The sequence below is a fragment of the Cynocephalus volans genome, chromosome 12 (assembly GCF_027409185.1).
Source record: "Cynocephalus volans isolate mCynVol1 chromosome 12, mCynVol1.pri, whole genome shotgun sequence".
Taxonomy (NCBI): Eukaryota; Metazoa; Chordata; class Mammalia; order Dermoptera; family Cynocephalidae; genus Cynocephalus; species Cynocephalus volans.
In genome coordinates, this window is record NC_084471.1 from 39278099 (window position 1) to 39302677 (window position 24579).

The 24579-nt window shown below is 34.2% G+C and overlaps 1 protein-coding gene across 1 annotated transcript in view; it reads right to left on the reverse strand.

Moving 5' to 3' along the window:
* Nucleotides 1-24579, reverse strand: part of TMTC2 (transmembrane O-mannosyltransferase targeting cadherins 2) — a 380397-nt gene that overhangs the window by 131041 nt on the left and 224777 nt on the right. Inside the window, exons 5-7 of the mRNA XM_063076008.1 lie at nt 5869-5954; nt 5215-5399; nt 3944-4022 (exon numbers count right to left, since the gene is read on the reverse strand). Coding sequence (XP_062932078.1) covers nt 3944-4022; nt 5215-5399; nt 5869-5954 — 350 coding nt within the window. The remainder of the gene's footprint in view (nt 1-3943; nt 4023-5214; nt 5400-5868; nt 5955-24579) is intronic.

Below are 24579 nucleotides of genomic sequence, written 5' to 3' on the forward strand. Positions count from 1 at the left end.
TTAGTTCAGTCAACATAGTACAGCCTATATAGTTATAGACAATATTCTTAAGGTAAGAGGAATAGTTTCCCTTTTTTAATAAGCATTTACATGTTAAGGGGAGGCACTGAAGAGCTGTGGACCAACTGAAATATCCCAGAAAGTTCTATGAAAGCAGGAATCAAATTGACTATTTACATTTCGTATAAGCATCTCTGTAGCCTCCACTCAGATCTTGTGGCTTAAATTCCTCCCCTCACTCCACACACAGACGTTACTCTCAACAGTGATTATAGACTGCAATGACAAGACAGTTCTCTCTGGAACCTCTCCCAGGTTCTCTTACTCCATGAAACACACTACGCCCCTTTGTTCTCAAGACATATTATCAAGATGAAATGGTTAAATCTTTTGTGTAATTAAACCCAACAATTACTTTGCATTGAGAAGGCAGAGTTTTTTTTTAATTTTAAATAGCAAAGAGGCTTAAAATGGCCTTTGGGATTGGAAGAGCTCAAACTGATAAAAATAATTGGAAGCTACAGCCTAATTTAGTTTCCTATAATCCCTTAGGATTATTCACAAGCAGTGTTTAAGTAGAGATAATAAGGAAAATAAACAATTATGGAGAAAAGAGAAATACTGAGGGTGTTCAGAAATTATTGTGCATTTTAAAAAAATTAACATCCTGTATAATTAATGCACCTGTGATAGAACCACAATTTTGCAGTTATTTTATTCTTTATATGAAGATGTTTTGTATGTTTTATTTTTTGCTGATTATTTATGTGTAAGGAAAAGCTGTTTTGACATTATAAATAATTTGCCAGTTTCGGTAACCCAGAAGGGCTAAATAGAAAAAGCATCTGAATTTAAGCCAAGAGACCACACTTGTGACTCTTACACAAACTGTGTAATTCTGAACAGATCAAATCAATTCTTTAGGTGTTAATTTTCTATCTTGTAAAATAAGAGAAATTATGTTATGAAGGTTTTTAAGATATGAATCTTCCATCTCTGACATTCTATGATTCTAAAATACACCTATAATTTGAAAAGAAAAAGGAAAAATTGATATCCAATAAGTGCCTGTAATGGGTGTCAGAATAAAGAATAATTTTGACTAACACTAGAGGAAAAATACATCATGACAGAAAAAGAAGAAACTGTAACCTAAATATGACAATATTAATTCAGAGGGTGCACTCTGTTAATGGAATTAAGTTAATTGGCATTAACACAGTATGCTATTTCACTTTTGGTTAATAGAGCTAATGATAAAAGGATTTTTTTTTATTTTTTATTTTTTTACTGTCGTTGCAGAGAAAAAAGGGGAAATGGGCCTGAAGAGAAAATATAGCAGTTCCAGAGCACAGAAATAGAAATATAAAAGAAAATAGAAATATAATGTTTGTATATGTACGTACAAGAGCTTGCGGGTAGTGGTTACGAAGAGGTAAATGAGTGACACATGAAGAAAGTGAATACTTCATTGACCAAATCTAGCCAGACATCATAGTCCATCAACTGAGCCCTACAGGGCACGAATAATATGTAAATGTGTGAATTAGAAAACACATTGAAGGCTGTTGATAAACTTGATAGGATAATCAGCACATGCTGACAGACTAATGAAACTGATGTACTGATAGGGCAGCTTATCTCTTGGGCTATTTTTTTCCCTTGTCAAATGGAGGCTAATCAAAATGTACTAGGGGTTAAAGTAAACACTCTGGAGATTTAACCCATTAGATTAGGAGGTGAACTCGCTCTCTGAGAAAATTATAGTTTCTCAAACTGTAAAACCTGATCAGCTGACGTCTAGACCTTCACACAAAATTAAACAGAAGGCAGCCACTAAAATAATAGAAGAAATCTGGAAGTTTAAATTATATTAGGATCTTCTGCTTGAAAATTGTTAGAGTGCTTTTCAGAGTCTGGGCATAATGACCATCTCCTTCCATAATGGAAAAAAAATCAAACAAAGGACTAAGCAATAACCCCTAGGGACACACTTATCTTTTGCTGCTTGTGTGTGCTCAGAATCTGTGTAATCGTTTGAAAGAGAGACCCCAAGGTGCCAGCTGAATTTTCAATCGAATTTATTTACATAAAATAATTGAATGAATTTTCTGAAATCACTAACTGTAGTGAACAACACCATTTCCCATTAACAATAAAGATACCACATGCAGTCTGTTGCCAAGGGTCTCAGAGTCCTATTCTAATTTAAAGAAAGATGTTTTGTTGGAAAACAGGAAAATTGGGAATAAGGACTTCCCAAGCACCAGAGTTAAGAATGAAATCATAAACGAAAACCACTGTGCCTCTTTAACAAAGATAAAGTTATCCTTTTAGTATTGACTTTGACATGAAAAACATCCTACATTGATACAAAAAAGTTAATTCAACTGATAAATCTGCAGACCCTCGGCACATCTACATTTAATTCACGTGAACAGATTCATGGTAAAATGCTGGATAGTAAAAGGCACTAGTGTAATTCATAAAAGTTTAAGGCAAACATACATTTAATGAAGCTAGATTTTACCTTTTAATAATTATACCAGATTGGGGGGAAAAACCCAAAAAACTAAAAAGTTCTCTGCTGTCCTCTTTAAAATGAACATTAAATCACTCTTCTGCTGCACAGGCAACCTGGAAGCAGGATTCCCAGAGATGTGGAATGAATATTTTAACCTTTTCCAAATAATTTTTTTTTTTTCTGTTTACCAACTTGTGACCGATTCTATCACTGAACTATTTCTGAATTTTCTGTCATTTGGCAAAAAGAGATCATGAGTATTCTTGCCAGGTGTATATTTTTCAGTTTGGGACTTCTTTGTGTATGCTCAAGCCATACAGCACATATCATTATCAAATCGTAGAATACAGAAGTGTAAAATAATCCTGAAGATCATGTAGTCTAATCTCATTTATTTTATATGCATGAAGGAGGGTTAGAAATATTAAACAATTGAGCCAGGTTTAATGAAAAGGCAAAATCTGAGTTTGCAATTTCTGCTTTAAAGAAAAAGAAACATTTGAGTTGAGGATAAAAACAACCCCTTCTCTTCTCTCTCATCTTGAAATAGCAACGTTAATCAATCAGCAGGGCATCTTAAACATTAGGGATTTTTTTCCTCCCCAGGAGTTACATGCTGAATAGGCAGTTTTCAGTTATGTCCACTATCAAACAGCTGTGGTAACAATTTACAACAAGGCAGTCAGGGATCGATCACTGGTGATAACATCAATATTCTATTAGAATTTCTAGTTCTTAATCTCTTTACCTAGAAAAATCCATGCTCTAGATTTATATAATTTCTGACTAACAAGAGAATTAAACTAATTATTCAACATGGAGTAATTACAGTAGTACATTTACAGTCTTCCCAATCTTCTTCTTGTTCTAAAATATTACTCTGGAAAACCCTGAGATCAAAAGCCTAAACAATGAAAACCATACAAGTTGGGTCAGTTATGTAATCTTTTATAAGCATCGAAGTTCATGAATCTCTACATCATGCGTATGATGTTTACTTTAGAATATTTTCTGATTAAGAAGATAACAATCAAAAATTATCATGCATTTCATAAATTCATTAAAATTAATGTGTATTTTATTCATTTGTAAACATGCTTGAAAAATTACACATTATGCACAAGATATTACTTTTTCAATCTCTAGAGTCTAGCTATTACTCATATCCAGATGGTTTGAGAGTCCCTGGCCACAGTTCTGGGATGTGGACAATGTGTTGGGAATCACTATGTTAATGCATTTATTTGCTCATGTCAGAACAAGCGTGCTCTGTCAAAATCTGAATGTTACATCCAATTGTGAACAAGGTTTCTTTGTGAGGATTAATGAGATTATTAGAACTCCATTTAACACAAGCACAGATTTTCCTTTCTCCACAGGTCCCTGAAATACTGATTAAAATACTAATGTTTTACTTACCCATCATGTTGTACAGGCTCTGTGGAGCAAACTGCCTTGGCATTTTCTGAATTGCTTCCTTGTATACACTAAGGGCTTCCTAATTTAAGAAATAAAAAAAAAAAAGATAAATCATCACTAAAGTACAGGGATATTCACCAAAAAGAAAATAACATTCTTCCAAAGATAAAACCATCCATTGCTATTTCTGAATCATTCACTAGAGAAAAATAATTGAGCTGTCCTTTGATAGCATACTATTTCAATTTCATGAATAAAAATAGCCCAGTCAGTGAAGAATATAAAAATTCAGTTTAAGGAGTTCAATGTTAGCAATGGTCTTTTAATATAAATTTTCCAGTTCACATACATTAGTAAATAAAAAAACTTTTTAAAACATCATATTTGGTAGTTACCCATTAGTCAGCTAAACTCCATGGTTACTTAAAGTCAGGCAAGCCAGTAGGAACTAAATATGGTATCAGTTAAACAGATCTTCCAACTACGGAGGCTCACAAATTATTAAATGCAATTATTTTAAAAGTTGTACCTCTATCCTTATATTGCAGTCTTAATGCAATGTGGAAGAGTATGTGGGCAGGGGGAACAGTTTGAAAAAGGGAAAGAGGTGCAGTGAGGAACACATGGACTCTTCCTGTCAGAGAAAGGGAGGACATCAAGCCTGGGTCACCTCCCAACCTACGGCACAACATCCTGTCACACCACTTTTCCTTTTCCCCCAAATAAAAAAGTTAATTTTTATTTCATTATAGTTTTTAAAAGAGAAATAGCTAAGATTTACATCAAATCACTCTTTCAATAACTCAGAGTATGAACAGTACGAGGATACTTCAGAAGGTTTGTGGAGTGATTGAATTAAAAGATAACATGAATCTTACAATGAACTGTTTAGAGACCCCATTGAACATTTAGAAAATGTCAAACTCTGGGTATAGGATAACAATTCTAGAAACTGTGTCTTGGATCCTAAAGGCAAAGAAATGGTGAGCAAATAAGCTTGAGAAACGATGCATGTTATCTCCCTTTCTTGAGTGGTTGCAATACATACTGACGTATTAATTGCTCTGAGAAACTCATGCGACAAAAATCTGTGAATTTTTATTTAGCAGCTGTTTTTCCCGAACAAATTTAATCACAAAACCCTTTTTAATGTGAACACATATTAGTTTCTCAAAGGACAGCAGTGGCCCTCCAAAGAGATTGCAGGTTAGAAAAACATTAAGATTTGGAATCACAAGGCAGAAGGAAAAGGATACAGATTTTGACCAGACCTCATACCGTCCCTGCTCATGATAGAGTTTTCCCATGTTGTACAGACAGCTGGTAACAGAGCTCTTGTGTGCATGAGGGTCTTTTAAGTTTTCATCCGGGATTTCAGAACACTTTAGGAACGTGCGACGGGCTTCCTCAGTTTTTCCTTGGTTCATTAGAATAATACCAGTGTTCAAATATGCAGCTGAGGGAAAAAAGTGGAAAACAGAAGAGTGCGAAGATGGTACACATTGTGGATAAAATAAAGTTATCTTTGCTTCACATTACTTTCTATGGATTCTTTCTGATTTTAAAAGAAAACAAAGAAATAAATACTGATAGGCTAATAATAAATACTTATACCATCAATATTGGTAGTGGGAATTGCAGGTATCACTGAGAAACATAACGTAGTGTCTGTCCTCAAGGAATTCCAAGTATTTTTGAACTTAAAAACTCAGTGAACATTTTAGCTATTGTACTGTTTTTTAAAATGATAAACGGACATCAAAATGCGATGGAATTGAGAGACATATAGTAGTTAGAGGTTCATAATTTGAGAAGCAAGTATTCAGAAAAAGGAGCACCAAGTGTTTTTTCTATGAGACTAGGTCACAAAGATAATTTTCATGGATGGAAGAGGAATTTTTTAAAAAATCTTGAATATTACTTACAAGCCAGGGTAGGCCTGCTCCCGATGGCCAATTTATAATAATGCAATGCTTCTGCAAACCTGCTGTTCTCCTGTAGAAGTAACCCTCTGCATGAGGAAAACAGAAATTTGGAGAAAGGGCTGTATTACTATATATAAAACCACAAATTTTTATTTTATATGCTCAAAATAAGAATGGTTAACAGTGAAATAAAAATGCTGCCCTGGTACTATAAAAATAAATTCTAAGTGAAAGAAAATAATTCCTCAGGAGAGAAAACACTGGATTTGGTATCAGTAGCATTTATGCTGCATTAGAAAGTATTAACAAATATTTTCAAAAGGCTTTTACCACCACTGAACTTTCCCCTTTCTAGCTGTCTTTTCTCTCCCACTAGAATTACCAGCCACCTGGATTTCTTCTTGGAGCATGCACATTTTCTCATCACGTCGTAAAGGGAACTTGTCCAAGGCAGTGATAAATATATGGAAACATGAGATGCCTCTCTCACTAGTCATGTTGCTTGGGAAATATTGGCCCATGACTGCTCAAAAGACATGAGGTAGTCTGGGTCAATAGTAAAAAGAGTCAGAATTTAATTAAATGCCATAAAGGAACAAAGAAAAAGACTGACGGATATCCATATGCTATTTCCTTCCTATTTGCAGTTAGTCAATTAAGCTTGAATTTCAGAACACTGCAAATTTCAGTTCACTCTTCTGAAATACACCTTTCTCTATAGACCTAAGACTTATATGGTCCTTCCTAAGAGGCTCCTTAGGCTGTAGAGCCACATGTAATATCACAGCCATTGCAGACCCCACCCTCCTGACCTAAATGAAAATCAATTACAATCATGTCTATGAAAATATGGTGCCAGGGAAAAGAACTAAATTCAAAGAGCTCTCACAAAGGGCTTTTTGCCCATCCCCACTCTCTTGCAATTAGTAAGTATCTTACAGACACTGGGCACAACTATTGGGCCTGAGTACTTCTGTTATCACCTCAAAACTGCAGTTTCAACTCAGTAGCTGCTGAGGCCTTTGAAAGACTGGTAAAATGGAGTTCAGAAAAGAGAAGGCTACTTATAAAAACTTATTTGGTTGAGTATTTTAAAATACTCAGCTTATTATATAATGGGTATCTTGAGAAAATATTTGAAGAAAATCATTTGGAAGTTAAAGAACAGTCACCTGTGTCATCAGCATATATTAACAACCTCAGTAGTTTTAATCATGCTAAAAAGTCATTTGAATAGAACAAAATTCTCAAGCACAATAAGATCACTTTCATATATACATAAATGTACGTTTCTATAAAGACACTGAGCAACAATTAACTTGATCTTGAAGTTGATATGCTGTGCTATTAAGTGCACATTTCAGATGCTGGGAATAAGGAGGAACAAAGTTTTCTGCAGTAGTCAAGTGTTTGTGAAAATGGTCAGTTCTTTAAAAGTGGGTAAAACTGATAAAAAGAACACTTTTTTTCAAAAAGATTTAATATTCTTTCTAACTATAATGTTACTGACATAATGCTGTCTAATTAACTAAGCTCATATACACTATATCATTTCTGAAACTTATTTACAATCTCAATTATCTTTATCACTTTCCTTTCAAATCCAGATAAAGAGGTGCTTCTCCTTTGATAAAAGGCTAATGGCATCCAGATAGTTAATTCTGTTTTTTTCTAACTTCCTTAGGAATGAAAATCCTTCAGTGAGCCACTCTTTGTCTAGTATCTTCAATCTCTTTCCCCATTACACCTTCCTTTCTCTTGAGGATACAAAAATGTTTATGTGCTTCTTAGTACATAGAGAAGAAAATACCCCTACAGCGTTTATCCATTACTGTGTCCACCTCTAAGACTGCTTATTATTTTCTTCCCTTCAAAGTCAGAAATCCTGTAATAATGGTCTGTGGTGCATATATCCAATGCCTCACAGCCCATTTACCCCTAAATCCAGTTTAGGTTCTAGTCCCATAATTCTCCAGAAATGTCATATCAAATTTCTATCAATTATCAAACCTGCAAAATAGTGCAGTTATGTGAACCACGCAGGCAACTGTACTTGAGAGGATTGAACTCATCTTCCAATCTGAAACTATTTTGTCACTACTAGTACTCTTGCATTCTTGAGACCATCCCATGCAGAATGAAGAAAGTGCCTCTTCATTCGTACACTCCTTTAAAAGAAGTTAGTGTTTCACAGGGGTTTGCCTTTGTCTTTCCTCTTGACAAATAATTTCTCTGCATGACGTCATGCATAAATATGGCTCATGTATATGCTGGCTGCTGTCAACTCTAAAGTTAACGATTTCTCTCCTGACATGTGGATCTGTTTTCAACAGCCGATTGAACCACGTCAATCTAGGGGCTTACTGGAATGTCAAAATCAACACATCCAAAATTAGAAAACAATATCTCTCATTCAAAAATGAATAAACAATGAAAATAATAAGTGCGGGGGGGGGGGAACTCTCCTTAATAATTATCACCATCATTCACTCCAGTTGCTAAAATCAGAAGCTGGATTATCACTCCTGACTTCACTCATTCTCACAATTCCACGTTTTGTAAAGTCCCCAAAGCTCACTGATTCTTGTTTTCTAAGGTTCTTTACTCTGCCTCTCAATATTCATCTTTATGGCTCCATCAGAGCCCTTTTTGTCTTTTCTGTCACCTTAATAACTGCAATAGGCCACTAATTAGTCTCCGTGTAATTACATTTCTAAAGGGCGAATATGCTATTAGGCCAGATGGAATGAACAGGAAGGAGATGAGTGCATCTTTTTGTCAATGTGCCTTAAAGCCCATAAACCTTGAAAATTGAGGTACTTAGCCTCATGGGATCCCCAATGTTCACGTATTATATTCCTGTCATTTTCCAATTCATAAAACACACAAAGTGGAAAAAAACGATAAACAGTATGATAACCACACCTAGACAATCTTGTCCTGCCTGCTTTATTCTTTGGAGGATTCTAGTCATATGGAGCCATGTAGCAGGCACGTTTTCAGGATTATATATAACATGGCTCTTTGAATTAGAGAGCATAACCTAGAGTATAATCCTCCGCATCATGAGAATAAAGTTAGCGATGGAGTGACTCCAAGTTAGATGGCTTATTGTGACTGATTTCTCCTGGGCTATGCCCTAATGTGAATGCTGCAAATGTGACCAAGACAGATGCACTTGCTGATAATGCTCAATCTACTGGGGGGGATTCAAATAAACCAATGGTGTGGACAATCGCTACACTAGAGGAAAAAGGACAACATTGCTCCAGCCCAGGAATGGACAAGGGTAGGTCTTCAGAGCCCAGGTGACATTGACAGAGGCTTGAAAGTAAGTAGTAGTAAAAAGTGTTATCATCTGTCCCATGTTACACAGGAAGAAAGAGAGTTTCAAAGAATTAACAAACTAACTCTAGGTTTTATGGTTAATAAGAGGAAAAGCCAGACTTGGAATACAATTTCCCTGATACTAGATCCCATGCTTTTTCTAGAAGAAAAAAAAAGAGGAAAGAGGAAAATAACTCAATTCTAGGTACATGCATACTAGGTCAGGTTTCTTTTTTGCATTAAAACTCTCCACATTTTGTATAATATTTACTTGCATTAAAGCGAATAAAAGAAATAAAGTCCCATTTTGGAAGTTCAGAATAAATTTGGGTTAATTCTAACACTGTTATGACCAGACTTCTGTTACTGATGCTTTTCACATTTATAGAACCCAAACTTTTTTTTCCTGAAGATACGACTGAGAGATAGAAATCCTTCACACTGCAATAGTTAACAATAATTATAAATAATAGCACTAAACTTATTCAGTACTTCTGATGTGTCAAATACTTATATATATTAACTGATTTATCACTCAAAAATAGTCTTATGAAATAGCTCCATTTTACAGAAGATTTACTCTGGGCAAGAAAAAGTTAATTAGCATACCAAAGGTCACATAACTAGTAAGAAGTGTGTCAAAATCCAAGCTTGACACTCTGGCTATAAATGAGGAACTCTACTTTAACACATCATTTATACCAAAGGCTTTACCATGACTTTAAACTGATAACATATTCTGTTTACATGCCAATCATGTCAATAATCTTCTGGTTTCTATGGATATTAAAAACAAATACATTTTAATATAACATCAAGCCAGAATCATATTAGAAACAATTTCATGCATATTATGTGAAGTTGCCTTACGATTAAAGGTTCATGCTATGTATTAATGTGAAGTTAATGTGCTTTTTCGGGGAGAAAATGAAAACAAAAATATTACTGATCTCTAAATTATAAGCAGTAGGATCAATTTGATATATCTATGTGTGTAGGTGGATATGCTTCTCAGATAGATTTCTTCTCTTAGAATTTATCTTTTAGAACAACAGTCACTGAAATTAAGCAGCCAGTGATGAGGAATATAAACTGGAGAAAGAAAAAGAATAAACATTTGTTTTAGTCAAAGGAAGAAAATACATCTGCACATATGAAATCATTCTAACACCTAAATTCTAAAAAATCACTATAAGAAAAAATAGCAAAATGTTCTCTATTAAATCCTTTCAGCTTTTTTTTCTCCCTAATTTTGAACATATTTTGCAGGAATCACTATTGCATGTGTAGAATTTCTTTTCTCTGTGAAAATTCTGCCCATTTTTCCCCCAGTCTCCCCTAACAACCCTTTGTCAAAAATACCATTTTTTAAAATTACAATAATCCAGACACTTGATTAAGGAAAATCAGTCAAATCCACAATAACAATGCATTGGACAGAATTAAATGCAAATGTTTAAAGTAAATAGGCATGCAAATCCCTAGCTGACTCTAAACATTGACAGAGACAGAGGGGAACATTTATTTAGCAATGTGGTTCTCAAGCAGGGGTGACTTCCCCCCAGGGTATGTTTGGCAGCGTTTGGAGACATTTATGGTTGTCACAACTGGGGCGATGCCACAGGTATCTAGTGGGTAGAGGCAAGGGATGCTGTTAAACATCTTACAAGGAACAGAACAGTCCTTCCCAGCAAAGAATATTCCAGCCCAAAATGTCAACAAGTGCTGAAGTTGAGAAACCATGATTAGCATTTCATATTCACTACCTGTGACACATTTCTTCACAAAATAAGGTCTCCGCCAATCATACACTTGAAGCAGAGAATATAGAATATAAAAAGGCAAATCAAAGGGATGGATCTTCAATAAAAACCTAACATATCATTTCTACTGTTTAGGAAAAAGACAAAAGTAAAATGAAATTTCTAAAAATTGAAAGGAAAAAGCATGCCCTTCCCCACCTCTGCCAATACATTTGAACAAATTGCTAGTGCCTCTTTGTAATAAGATTGCCTTCTAGACAGAACTGTCAAAACATCCAAATAGTTAAGTAAAGCAACCTTTTGCCTCTAGTTCTAACAAAAGTCTTCTAAAATGTTTGAAATCTGAGATATCCAAAAGTTGTTAGGAATAAAACACATCCAGAGATGAAAATTATGCTTTCCAAGACTATGTATTGTAGCAGCTACACTAACGTCCACACAAAACGTGGGGGTAACAAGATGCTGCTTACACAGAGCAACGCACCTTCAAAACTAGGGAAATACTAAAGGATAGTAGGTTTCTTTCTCGTTTTGATTTCATTAAAAGCATAACTGTGGTACTCCTACAATATATTAAGCATTGATAATAAGATTACCAAGCAATAAGTAAATAATTTCCACATGAAATGTCTCATGGTAAAGAGAGACAATCACAATACTATGTAAAGAGTGCCATGATAAATTATAAGCTATTTTGGGAAGCCATGGAAGGGACATCCTCCCAAGATGACAGGTCAGGTAAAGTTCCTAGAGAAGATAAAAAACAAAGGACAAAGTCAAGAATGGAGAAAAACAGCTTCCCAGACAGATCCAGTCATGCATACAAATCCCAAGTTACAGAAGATAACGTTTTTAAGCGAGTAATAACAACCATGACAGGCTTCATGGAAATTAAATGACAATCTACGCAGGAAGTACTTAGAAAACTGAAAAGTTAAGACAACTGAAAACTAAGATTGTATTAGGAAGAATGGGTTTCAGTAACAAATAATCTTGCTGTTTCCTGGGTAAAAAATACTCAGTAATCAAAACAAGTTAAATAACAACGTTTATTGGCAATGGTTCACTAAATATTTTATAATCCCTAGTGCTCAATTATCAGAAAAAAATCAAGTTCATCTTAAATTAAAACATTTTTCTAAATTTTATTTCATCTGACTATCCTTTAACACATACAGGAACTTTGAAACTAAGATTGTTTTCCTCAGAGATAAAATATAAATTCTAGATGTTTGTTTTTTTCCTAAGGTATTTATGTATTTGAAATTTTCCAACTGAAATTAACATTGGTTGGAGTCATATTTGAACTTTGCATTAATCCAAATTTCCAAATCAAATTTGCTAATTTAGCTAACAACTCTAATAATGAGATTTTTTTTATCAACTAACTGAAATGGGGTTACAGATGCATTTCTTCAGTATTTTCAAGATTTATGCTTACTTTTAGGCAATGTTTTATAATAAGACACTTGGAAAAATAAATCCTTAATCTCTATTATCAAATGGAAATGGTAATTAATAGCATGTCCTACTCATAAAACACAAATGTTCCCAAATCTTGCTTGATAAAACATATAGGGCAAAATTCTTAAGTGACTACACTACCAGATGGAATCAAATTCAAAGTCCTTTTTAAATACAGATTGTGTAAATAAATTTATTATTGCTTGAATCAATTCAGTAATTACAAGGCTTAGAGTGTCACAAGAGCTTAGAAATTAAGTAGTAATATGCACTAGCCCCTGTGTTAGGCACTGAAAACACAAAAAAACCATAATCAATCATGCAGAAAGTCTTGGTCATGTTCAAACGCTGTCCAATGGGATAAAAGCACAAGTGTCCTGTACAGCTCAGGAAATGTCCTTGAGGAGGGAGTGAGTCCACCCTTACCCTTCCCTCTTTTCTGATGGCTATTGTGGAGGATACAAACATTAATAAAGCAAATGTATTTTACACGGCCTAACTTATAGCTTAGCAGGGCCACAGCCCTGTAGTTTAAGGAATCGCCTAACTTTTTAGTACTGCACATAGAAATGCTTAGCTTGGGAAAAACAGAAAACTTTCCCAGGACTAAAGTCTCTGTTGTAGATAAAAAAAAATTGTAACACAGCAAATACACTTGCTCTAAGGGCAGTTGTCCCTGGTGCAGCTAAACCTAATGATGGGAAAGTATGTGAGCTAAAGGCTTCAAGGTTGATGGTTGGGGGATGTTCCACATCTCGTCTTCAGTTGTTTCTTTAAGTATTTTGGACAACTGAGTGTTGCCATGACAATTATCTCATTGTTCTTTTTGTAACCACCTGTGTTCCTTTTCTGTAACTTTCTTGCCTAGACAATAAAAACTGGGAGAAAACCTGAATCAGGGTTACTCCTTGAAATTCTTCTCAGTTGAAAGAATTGCTCCTGGGATTAACCCCTTCTGGGCCTCTCACTGCTCTGGAGAAATAGGATTTGAGTAATCCTTTGAGCCCTTCATGGACTGTCCATCTAGCCTGAAACTGCACATTTTGTGGACTTTTTATAAGAAGGAGAATAAAATTGTAACAAGTTAAAGCTACTATTATTTTGGATTTCCTATAATTTCCCAACCAACCTCTTCCCAACTCACAAAACGTCATATGCACTGTTTTGGCTGTGTTTTTTTGTTTGTTTGTTTTTAAATTATATAAAGCCATAAAATATGTAACATCAAATATGCCTTTCATAGAGAACTTAAGGAAAACTACTTTTAATTAAATTTGGGTGAATACAAAGTATGAGTTGTCTGGTTTTGAATGATAACCAGATGAGGCAACTGCCAAGTATAAAAAATGGAATTAAAATATTTAATTAAAATTATACAATATAAGTGCATGTAATAAGTGCATAAAATTGGAATTCTTAAATTAAACTCCTAGACAGAGTGGTCAGAGTTATCATTCTTTGCCCAAAAGAGTAATGACATTAGTAGTATTTTTTTAAAGCATGTCATGTTAATTAATCTTCTCAACACTCAAATACTAGAAAGAAGGAAATTCACAGAAATTATCAAGTGGAATAGAAGTAGATAGGATTTTTATCTCAGTAACAAAGATTCAATGAGATGTACATAATTGAATCTGAGCTACAAAGAGAGGTGCCAGGACAAACCTTTATTTTCTTTTCTCACATGACACTTATGTGGCTTTCAGGTCATCCTAGGGTAATAGATTTTGTACTTGCAGCCAAGTAAAATAATTCTCCTTATTCATCTTTTTTTCCCCTCAAATTATATATTTCTCTCCCACTTTTTCTGAAACTATTTTAAATACTGTTGAGAATGACATTTTTACCAAGACTGCTTTGGGTAGAAAAGCAGTAAAAGAGAAGGCAAACATAAATGACTGGCTTTATTTAAAACACATAGTTTCAATTTATCAGAATAATATTTAATAACATTTTCTACAAAAAGCACAATTTAATTGGATACTTACTTTAAACTACTCTAAGTTGTTATACATGATTATCATATACCATATGCACTGTGAGCAAAATTAAAAGATGTGCTATTTTGGAAAAAGTTTAATTCCACTGGGAAGGATAACGGGTAAGTTGTTTGCCCTCTCCGTACTTTCATTGCATGAAGAAGAATGGAAACAGGGGGGTGGAGGAAAAAATCACCACCATGTCATAGGAACTAGACAGATGAGGGCACATGATTCTATCACATAGCTCCCCAAAGCTGAAACCTGTTTCATAGTGTGTCACTTGTAAGAGTAACATAACCACCAAAAAATTTACAGAAATATAGTTAAACCTCCTCCTGGTATCTTTGTTTTGACACAGACCTATTTATTTGTTCTAAATTGGATTTCATTTAGATTTTGACAACTACATAAAGTACAATAATGCCATCCTATTTCATAAAGAAAATACATTTATTCTAACCTGTCAAATATGAAGTAGTAGCCATTCGATCAAAATGACTTTTATCACAAATCCATTGCCAAAAATTTTATCAATTAATAGTAGGGGGAAAAAGAACAAGTTGTAACTTTTAAAAAAATTATATTGGTTTTTTTCCTTAGGGTCTAAAGAGCATATATTCTCAGTACAGTATCATGTCTTAAAAAAACTCTGAAGTCTCAATGAAATGGAGTATTCGTTAAAAAGGTGCTTCTCCTGAGTTAGAATGCCTACTATGCCATCTAAACAAGCCTTTATGTTGTATGTTAGTCCATCTGTACTCTGTGACATGTTCTCAACAAGATGCTTTATGATCATTATCTTATGTAATCCTCACAATAAACTCATAACTGTGCATTCCTATTTTGAAATGAGGAGACCAAAGATCAGAATGGCTAAGCAATTTAAACAAAATCAAGTAGTTAATTATTGTTGGATCTAGGATTGACAAAACTATACTGTTTATTAATATGTACGTAATTTGCTTTATACCTGTCTTCTGAATATAAAATTAGGGATATATTTTCCTCTATGTATCCTAAAATAATAATAGATGTGAATATATTTTCCTAGCTAAAAAACAGTATTCAATAGAAAGAAAGAATTAATACTGGGTGGCTTTACGATAGCAAGTTCTCCATATTTCTTCCTATCCTTACAATTAGTAATAGAAAATATTATTACTCCTTTTATTTTAGAGATATGAAAATGGTGGGAGAGAAGTTAAATAATTTGTCCATGATAATACAGCTGTCAAGACACAAAATGAGCTTCAAATTCAGAGCTATTAGGCTTCAAATCACATGGTATTTTCATTATCACACATAGTTTCATCAGGATTATGTGCCTGTCCTCAGTTTAAGCATTAACAATGGCCCTCTCTCTCTGGCTCATATACCCAGTGCTTCTTCTTTATCTGTGTCAACAAATTTTTCTTCTCTTTCCTTATTTATACATACCCTTCCCAATATATAAACATTGTAGGTTTGCATCAAGTGTGGATAAACTACAGCCTCCAGTGCCAATCAACCTCTATTTCACAAAGAAATGCATTGTAACCAACACATTTGTAAAGCGGTTTCCTTGAGTTCCTCGTGTGCTCTGGACCCACTCCTCTTCATGGAAATGTTTGTCAGTGAGTGTAGACATATCTCCACAAAGGCACAGCCAGGAAACATTTAAAAAATAGAAAAATATTAGCAGCTAACAAGCTCTTCAGCCTTTATTATCATATAATTATATCCAGTTTCTCAGTATTATTTTATTTAATCCTTCCACAACTACGCTAACATCACCTAATTTTACAGGTAAGCAATAAGGATTAGGCAATTTGCCCAAGGTCACAGTACCAGTAAATGGAAGATTTGTTTAATGCCAAAGCCCATGCTCTGAAGTATTTCACTATCCTACCTCCAAGGTACAGGGTGCCAGATAATTAAATTTTTAAAACAGGAAACTTTTCCCTGTTCCCCATTAAAATAAATATGAGTAGTATTCTGGTAAGCCTATATATATTTTCTGGGATCACAGTCAAATTTCTTTCAAATATTTCCTTCATCCTCTAGAAAAATTTTTGATTCAAAACAAACAAAATTAAGAACTGAAAAGCATCAAACCCAAATTAAAGTCACTAACAACAAATGATTTAACTTTAAACCTATATAGAAATCTGCTACTTATTCTTTTCTATTTACAGGGGCTATTCAACATGAATGTCTAATCATTACATAATTTCTTGGAGGAGAAACACTTATCACTTAGATGGTATGCAATCACTTTGCAGGGACCCCTAACCTAGCATACAGGCATAGGCCAAGGCCTGGCCTGTTCAGTAAAACTGAATGTAATTAGGTTGATTTGTTTATCCATTCATTTCATTCATTCAAAATACATTTTGAAAGTGCCACTATGGAGATTTAATGACTAACAGAGAAAGATAAATCATTTAAAAAGCAGTAACAAAGCTGGGTTGAGGATACTATGATATAGTATGATACACGGTGGAAGTCCATAACAAGAAAATTTAAACTAGTTTGTTCAGGCAGGAGCGAAAACCCTAACATTTATGAATTCCACAGGAATCAACATACGCAAAAAATATTACAAAAAAAAAAAAAGCTTCAGGGCCTGATTCCATCATAGATATGGTTATAATTTGGGTTAGAGATGTCCCCGTGGGCACTCAGAGATTTAGTGAAATATACTCACTTTAAACATAAATGTTCAACAAAGTGGGTGTTTTCTTTGTCCCTTAACAGCAGAGCTCTAACAAAAGTCTGCTGTTGAAGCAATAAATTATGAAAGGGGAAAAGGTATCATGTATCTTACAGACCAGCAGGAATAGGTGTTAGGTCATACAAGCAGTTTCCAACTTAAGACCAAGCAAGATGAGTTCCAAAAACAAGTTTGAGTCTATCTTTTTTTGCTCGGAATAGATTTTTCAACACAGAAACAATTCACTCACAGGCTTATCCTGAAGTTCTGAAGAACAGAAAGAAAACACCATTTATAACAATGTTTTTAAAACTTCATTTGTTTAATTTTGTGCAAGGGAGGGATGTCCCTTCATCCAACTCAGGGGTGAAATCACTTTATGGTCATAGTTATCACTGACAGGTCCTAGCAGCAGAAGCAGGAGACAAATTTGATGACTAAGGCTAGAGAAAGGGTGCAATTGCTAAGAGATATGTATAGAAAGATGGAACATGGGGATTAAGATGCCAAATGAAGAGAAAATTAGTGAATACCTGGAGTACTACTTGCTTCTATTCTTTTCTATTCACTTTATCCTCATGTGTTATAGATACTGGTCTTGCCTCAGAGAAACTTCTCAGCCATGCATACTTCCCTTGACATGTTTTTTTCTTTACTTTGTTTTGTTTTTTAAAATCAGGGCCTAGAAATTGGCCAACTTGCTTGCCTTTTCAAACCATTAGTGGTTGCTTTTGATCAAAAGTGCACTCTTTTCCAACGCCTATTGTCAGGAGACTGGATATCCACCTTGCATCCCAGGTTTGCACCAACCACTAAAGCTGGTCTTTCAAGATTCAGAAATTTTTCTAAAGATTTTTCCTTCAAACAAGCAAATATAGAGGACAAATACAAAATATTTTTCTTTTTTTCTTTTTTAAAGGCTGCTCATAGAATATTAATGGTGCTAAAGCCCAGTCACCCTTTAGACATCAGGATAGCTCAGATCAATCCCTTCACCTGAAATTTCTACTGTTTACGAAAGGGTGTGCCTGCTACTTTCTGAATCTGATGAGATGTGATTATGATAACCAGTCTAGATCTGACTTGCCTTCTACAGACAGCTGGTGGGCATTTCCTCACACTGTCCTCATTATCAGAACAGCAAGATGGGACCACCTTCGTCCAACCCCTGGGCCATCAAACACCCCACCTAAATCACCTCTAACAATATGGGTACCTAGGGACAAAGTGAAATGAGGGGACACTTCTATTAAAAGCCATGGAGATGTGAAGCAAAAAGGGTACCCTTATGTGACCTTTGATTCTGCAGAGGTAAACAGGAGAGAGGAAGAAAGAGAAAGAAGGAAAGAAAGTTTCTAAAGAAATCCATGGTGCACCCTTCATACATGATGAATTTAAGGAAAATGTATGTACCTTAATCATGAGCAGCATATATAAATAAGCATTTGATATTTATTGACCACATACTCTGTGCTAAGCACTGTTCTAGGCACTCAAGATGTATATAAAATAGTGCTTCTGTGAAGCTTCCATTTTAGCAATATACAAAATAAATCATGAATTTATATTTCATATTTATAATTATAGTATTAATTATATAGATCACTAGAAGGCAATAAACGCAATGAAAGAAGGGAATAAAGTAGAGGGGAACAAGAGTGTGAGAGTTGTGGAGGGTTTGCAATTTACACAGGGTGGGCTCTGAGGCCTTAGTTAGAGGGTAATGTTAAAGCAAATAATTGAAAGAAGATAGTGATATGTGATATAATTTAACCATAGAAATAATATATTATTTGGTATAAATAATACATAAGAGAAAAAATAAGCAGATGACATGACATTAATTTTTTAAATTCATTATCATCTAAATAACCAGATGTCCTCAAGCTACAATTATACTTTAAGCAACTTTTCCATCATATAGGCAAAACCATAGCTAGGTTTTCTATAAAAGAGAAAGTAAATTAAGTGGAAGACAATATTACTATATTTCCTGGTGTGTCTAGAAAATAATTCTTCAGTCACAGTAATTGGAAATCTGCAGAGGACTGATTGGAACTATGCAAATAAATTTACATCTGTTCATTTTTCTTCAGGAGAAGAGAAAAAAAAGACTATTTTTCATGACACAAAACCTCCTTCTGAGAAAACTGGAATTAATTTACTTGAAATTCTGATGCACATCAGTCTGCACTTTCCATGTGAACATAATGTTAGGAACAACAGCAACAAAAAAGCTTCTGGCCATTTAAGCAACTTTCAATCAGTTTTAAAGTTAAACCAAACAAAAGGCATTTAAAACAGGATGTGATTATGAACTTCTTTATAAACCTCTTTTATAGGCTTTCTAATACACGTCCTCAAATTTACCTACAGTGCGCTGGATGAAAATAACTATAAAATTAAAGGCTTTTTAATGACATTTCAGAAAAATGCCTTTCATCATTTTTTCCAACATGGAAAATAGTTTAACTCACTCTACACAGTTACTCTCGAATGTTACTGCACTCAGTAACATTTTGCAACTACATTTGTAATACCATACACGTGAGCATAGAAATGACTCAATCTGCACCTTCCTCTTGCCAAGCTCCAATTTCTAAAGGAATTCTGATTTCCCCAATATTATTTTAGGGTAGGGTGAGGAGGGCAAGGATTAATAATTAGTTCAGCAGGCAATCCTAGACACCAATACCACAATGTGTATTTTCCATTGTTATAAGAGGAATGTGTGTAAAACGAGTTGCTTGATTCAATTCTATTCAAATGTACTTAAGCACCAAGGAAGTGCCAAGGACTTCACTATGTGATAGAAACAAAGACATAAATCGTTTATATCCCCAGCCACCAAAGAGTTCCTAGTGTGAATCTCACCTCTTTGGTCATGGTGTCCTTGTATTTCATGAGCTAAAATCATTCTTTGGGATATCCTGTAGTTTTTTGACAGCAAGGTACTGTCATCTGAATACTTTATACAGGAGAAGTGAATAATGTTTCCATGTTTCTAGATCCGGAATTGAGGCCACTATTTTTTTCCTCATGGGGCCATAAAAACCCCATAAAAATAATGAACCTCTCTATAGTACATGATCTTCTGATCATTTTCCCCCTTCTTATTGTCCCATCCAACAACTACAATAACAGCACACTTAGGGTCTTTTTTCCTTCTCCTTGAGCTTAATTTACGGTTTTATTTTTCTGCCAAACTTCTTAAATATTGGTATTTCCCAGGGTTCCATCAATAGTCCTTCTTTCATTTATCCTTATACATATCACACACACACATTACTTATAGTCAGTTTTAATTTGCGTAGTTACATAATTATGATACTGAAATCTATACCCTCTATCTCAGAATGCTCTCATGAGCTGTAGAGACACATTCTTATTGCCTAGTGGATGCCCAAGTCATCTCAAACTTACATACCCTAAACTGAACAATTTTTCCAAACAACCTTACTCACTTCTCTTTCTAGTGTGAATCCTCTTTTTCTTTTTTTTTTCTCCAGGCTGAGTTAGGGTTCATTGTCGGCCTTACCACAATAATATAAGCATATCAATTAGAAAAGATTTCACTTTATTACTTAAAATTCTATTATTAAATCCAGACTACAAGCTACTTGAGGGTAGAAACTATACTTTCTTTGTCAACTTACTCCCAACTTCTAATATAAAGCCTGTCACTCTGAAGGTAGTCTATATTTGTTGAATTAATGAATAATTATTTCCAACATGTGAACTTGCAAACGTGCTTATATCTATAAACAAAAGACATAATATTGATCAAACTTTACAATTGGCCATTCTCAGAACTGTGTGAAAACTAGCGATGTTTGAAATATATATGAGAATTGGGGATTTTAGGGTGGTAAGAAATGAGATTTCACTTTGAGAACTAAACTATAAAATGAACTAAATGAATCAGAGAATAGTTTTGCAAAATCAACTGTGGGAAAAAGATGGTTCCAAACCTAACCGGTATGAAGTGTAACTTGGCTGACCATATTAACCTAACAACTAGGTACAAAATGTAAAAGTAAGCATAGAAGAGATGAGTGAGACTTAGCTCTATAAATGGAGATTTACAGAGGCAAATGCCAATAGCACTTATTCTAGCAATTTCTAGAGAAGGAGGCATTTCAGCCAAGGGGCTTTACAGCTTCAAGCAGTCTTAGATTAATGTCATTATAAATTTATTCATTCAATACTCCTTAGCTTGGTGCTCCTATAAATTAAACATTTTCAACACACTGATAGATATGCTCGTCAAATGACCTTGTGGTTCCCTTGCAGACTTGCCTCGACTTTGAGTTTTTCTGGTATCTATAACAACATAATGGGAGAAACCGCACGAAATCACTAGCACACAGGGACTTTCTCAACCCGCTGGATATTTCTGTTTATATGAGTAAGTCTCTTCAGGACTGATCACTCCAGACAACTAAGTACCAAGCACCCACACAGACCTAGCTTCTTCCTCCAGATTCCTTGCAGAAACTTTTTGAATATCACTGAATGCTACAAGATGAACTTTCATGTTACATACAATTTATAATTTAACTAATAATCACATGTGATTCTTAACACGATAAAACCTGAAAATGTTTTACTTCTGCCTTTTTTTAAAATTGACCTGGATGTATTTTAATTCCAACTTCTCCATACAATCATTTCTGACTTCCCCTTTATCATCCTGTAGACATCAGGTCATTATATAGTAATTCTCTTGCCTTAATCCATCTCTGGCATCTTGACAAGACAGACTTAGCTAAATTTCTTGAATACAGTATATCTTGGCCATAACTCAAGAATGGATAATTTAATGCTAAGATATATTAAAGAATTTACATGTAAATTCATATCTGGTTGATGAAATCATTAAGCATGATTAATTTGCCCTACTTTCAAATAATCACTAAATTTTGTTTTCATAAATTTTCTCAATAAAGGCTAAACTTGTGTTCTTACCAGATCTATTTGTCCTGTAGAGATAGTTATTAGAGTAATACTACAAATTAGAATTGAAAATTACTACAAGACAGTTTTGAAAATGTGTTCCTATGAACAAAAGTTAGCTGTGGGGTTGGCCAGTTAGTGTCAGCTCAGTTGGTTAGAGCATAGCGCTGATAACATCAAGGTTCAGGGTTCGATCCCTGTACCTGCCAGCCACAAAAAAAAAAAAAGAAAAAAAAGTCAGTTGTATAGCCATTTACACTTCAAGTAAGTTTTTAAAGGGGCTATTGATATTTTAAGGACTAAGAACCATCTTATTATCCTACTTAAAATAAGTCATAATAGCAATTTTTCTTCATTATTTACTATTTAATCTTCTCCAACTAACAAATAGAACAATTGGAATTTCTTTGTTGAAATACCCTTTGTCTGGTTATCCAGTTAAGTAACATATTCATAGTATTCTTCTACCAATTCTGAAAAATGAAAAGATGTTCTGAATATGTTTATAATAAAGAAAATATTTCCAGGATTTGGTGGAAAGAAGGGAAAGAGAACTCAAGCCTTGACGCCAGAGTTGGTAAGAATATATTCCAGAATCTTTATCCTACACCAACATGTGCACAATAACCGTGGTATGTGGGAGAGAATTTTTCTCTTCTTAAGCTTTGTGGGCAGTGACTTTTTCCACAGACGTATATGACAGAAAAAAGCTGTGGCATCAATCAAAATAAAAAATGAACTAAGTGACCATGACCTAGTGACATGAGCTAGGAAAGAAGTAGATGACATAGGTATAATGGACAGGAATCAACAAAAATGGACATGTTTGTAGATAAGGAATCAAACTTGAACTTTGCTGATTTATTGTCATTTGTTAGCTTATTCATTAGTTTACTAATCAACTTATTAATTAATCCTCATAATTAATAAGCCCATTAATTAATCCATTAGTTTACTAATCAACTCATTAATTAATCCATTAAGCATATGCACAGTTTAATTCATTAGTTTACTGATTCATTAGTTAATTTATCAATCAACATATATATATATATAATTTAAAGCCAATGTGCCTGGTATTGTACTCAGTGCTGGGGATAGAATGGTACCTAAGCATCCCTGTCCTTAAAGAGAATACAATGTAAGTAAGGGGAACATAGTATCATCAGTGTAAATATGATCCAGCCTAAAAGAGTATTAGTTGCTCTGTGACATTTAGGAGTACCTATCTTCCAACCCTGAAAGTGGGAGAGGTATCCAGACATCTCCCCAGGAAAGTGTCACTTAAACTAAGAAATAAAGGATGCATGTATAGGTATTAGGCAAAAAAAGTGGGGTGTAGAGTGGAAAGAGGTCAGAAGGGGAGAGAAAGGGGGAGAATGCTACAGGCAGAACAAGCAGCATGTACAGAGGCCTCGTAGAGAATAAGAACATGGCATTTTGGGGAAAACTCCAAGAAAGAATCTTGGACTAAAAATCAGATATATGATAGAGGAACAAAAACAAAAACTTGGAGTCAGGTATATTTAGAAAAAATAAAACTTAAAAAACCAGGAATAACCAGTTTAAAATATGAGAGGGCTGGCCGGTTAGCTCAATTGGTTAGAGCACAGCTTTGCAAAACCAAGGTTACGGGTTCGGATCCCCAAACCACCCAGCCACCAAAAACATTTTTTAAAAGTAAACAAAATATAATCAGAGAAAAAAAATGATTCAATTCACATTAGCAAAAATATTTTTTTAAAAATATGAATAAATCAACCTTAAATATGAGACCATTGTGAACAAAAATATAAAATTTTAATTAAAAACTTTTTAAATTGAAAGAAATGTGGAAATACATGTATCTGGAAGAGAAAATTCAAGAGTGTAACAATGTTAGTTCCCCTTACTTTAATATGTAAAGTCACTGCAAAACCAGTCAAAATCCCAACTGGACTTCTAATACAATTTAAGAAGTCTATGATCAAGTTTCCATTAAAGATAAAACAGATAGGAATAATTCAGAAGTGCAGGAAACAAATAACAAGGCTGGGAGACTAGCCTTTTAAAATAATATAAATTTACTAGAAGTTATAGTAGATAAAACAACTTGTTCTTGGAACGGTTTACCAATAGACCAAAATAGAGTCCACAGCCATGAACCTATGTTCACATAAGAATTTAATCTAGATGGTAAGTTACTATTCAGTAAATTAATGGTAGAAATATAGTTTTCATTTAGCCAAAAAATTATACTTAATACAAAACACAATAAATCCTTGGTGGATTAATGATCAAAACAAAAAAATACAAAAATAAATCTAGAAATATCCAAAAAGAAATGTTTAAAATATTGGGCTGCAAATGATCTTCTTCATAGAGACACGAAACACAGAGGATTTGAATGAAAGGACTTATGATATTTTTCTATATAAAAATTAAAGTTATATACAATAATGTAGGATGAGTAAAAAGACATGTAAAAACTAGGAGAAAATAAATGTATGTATACATATGTTGGGGGGGGCATTTTACTTTCAACCCC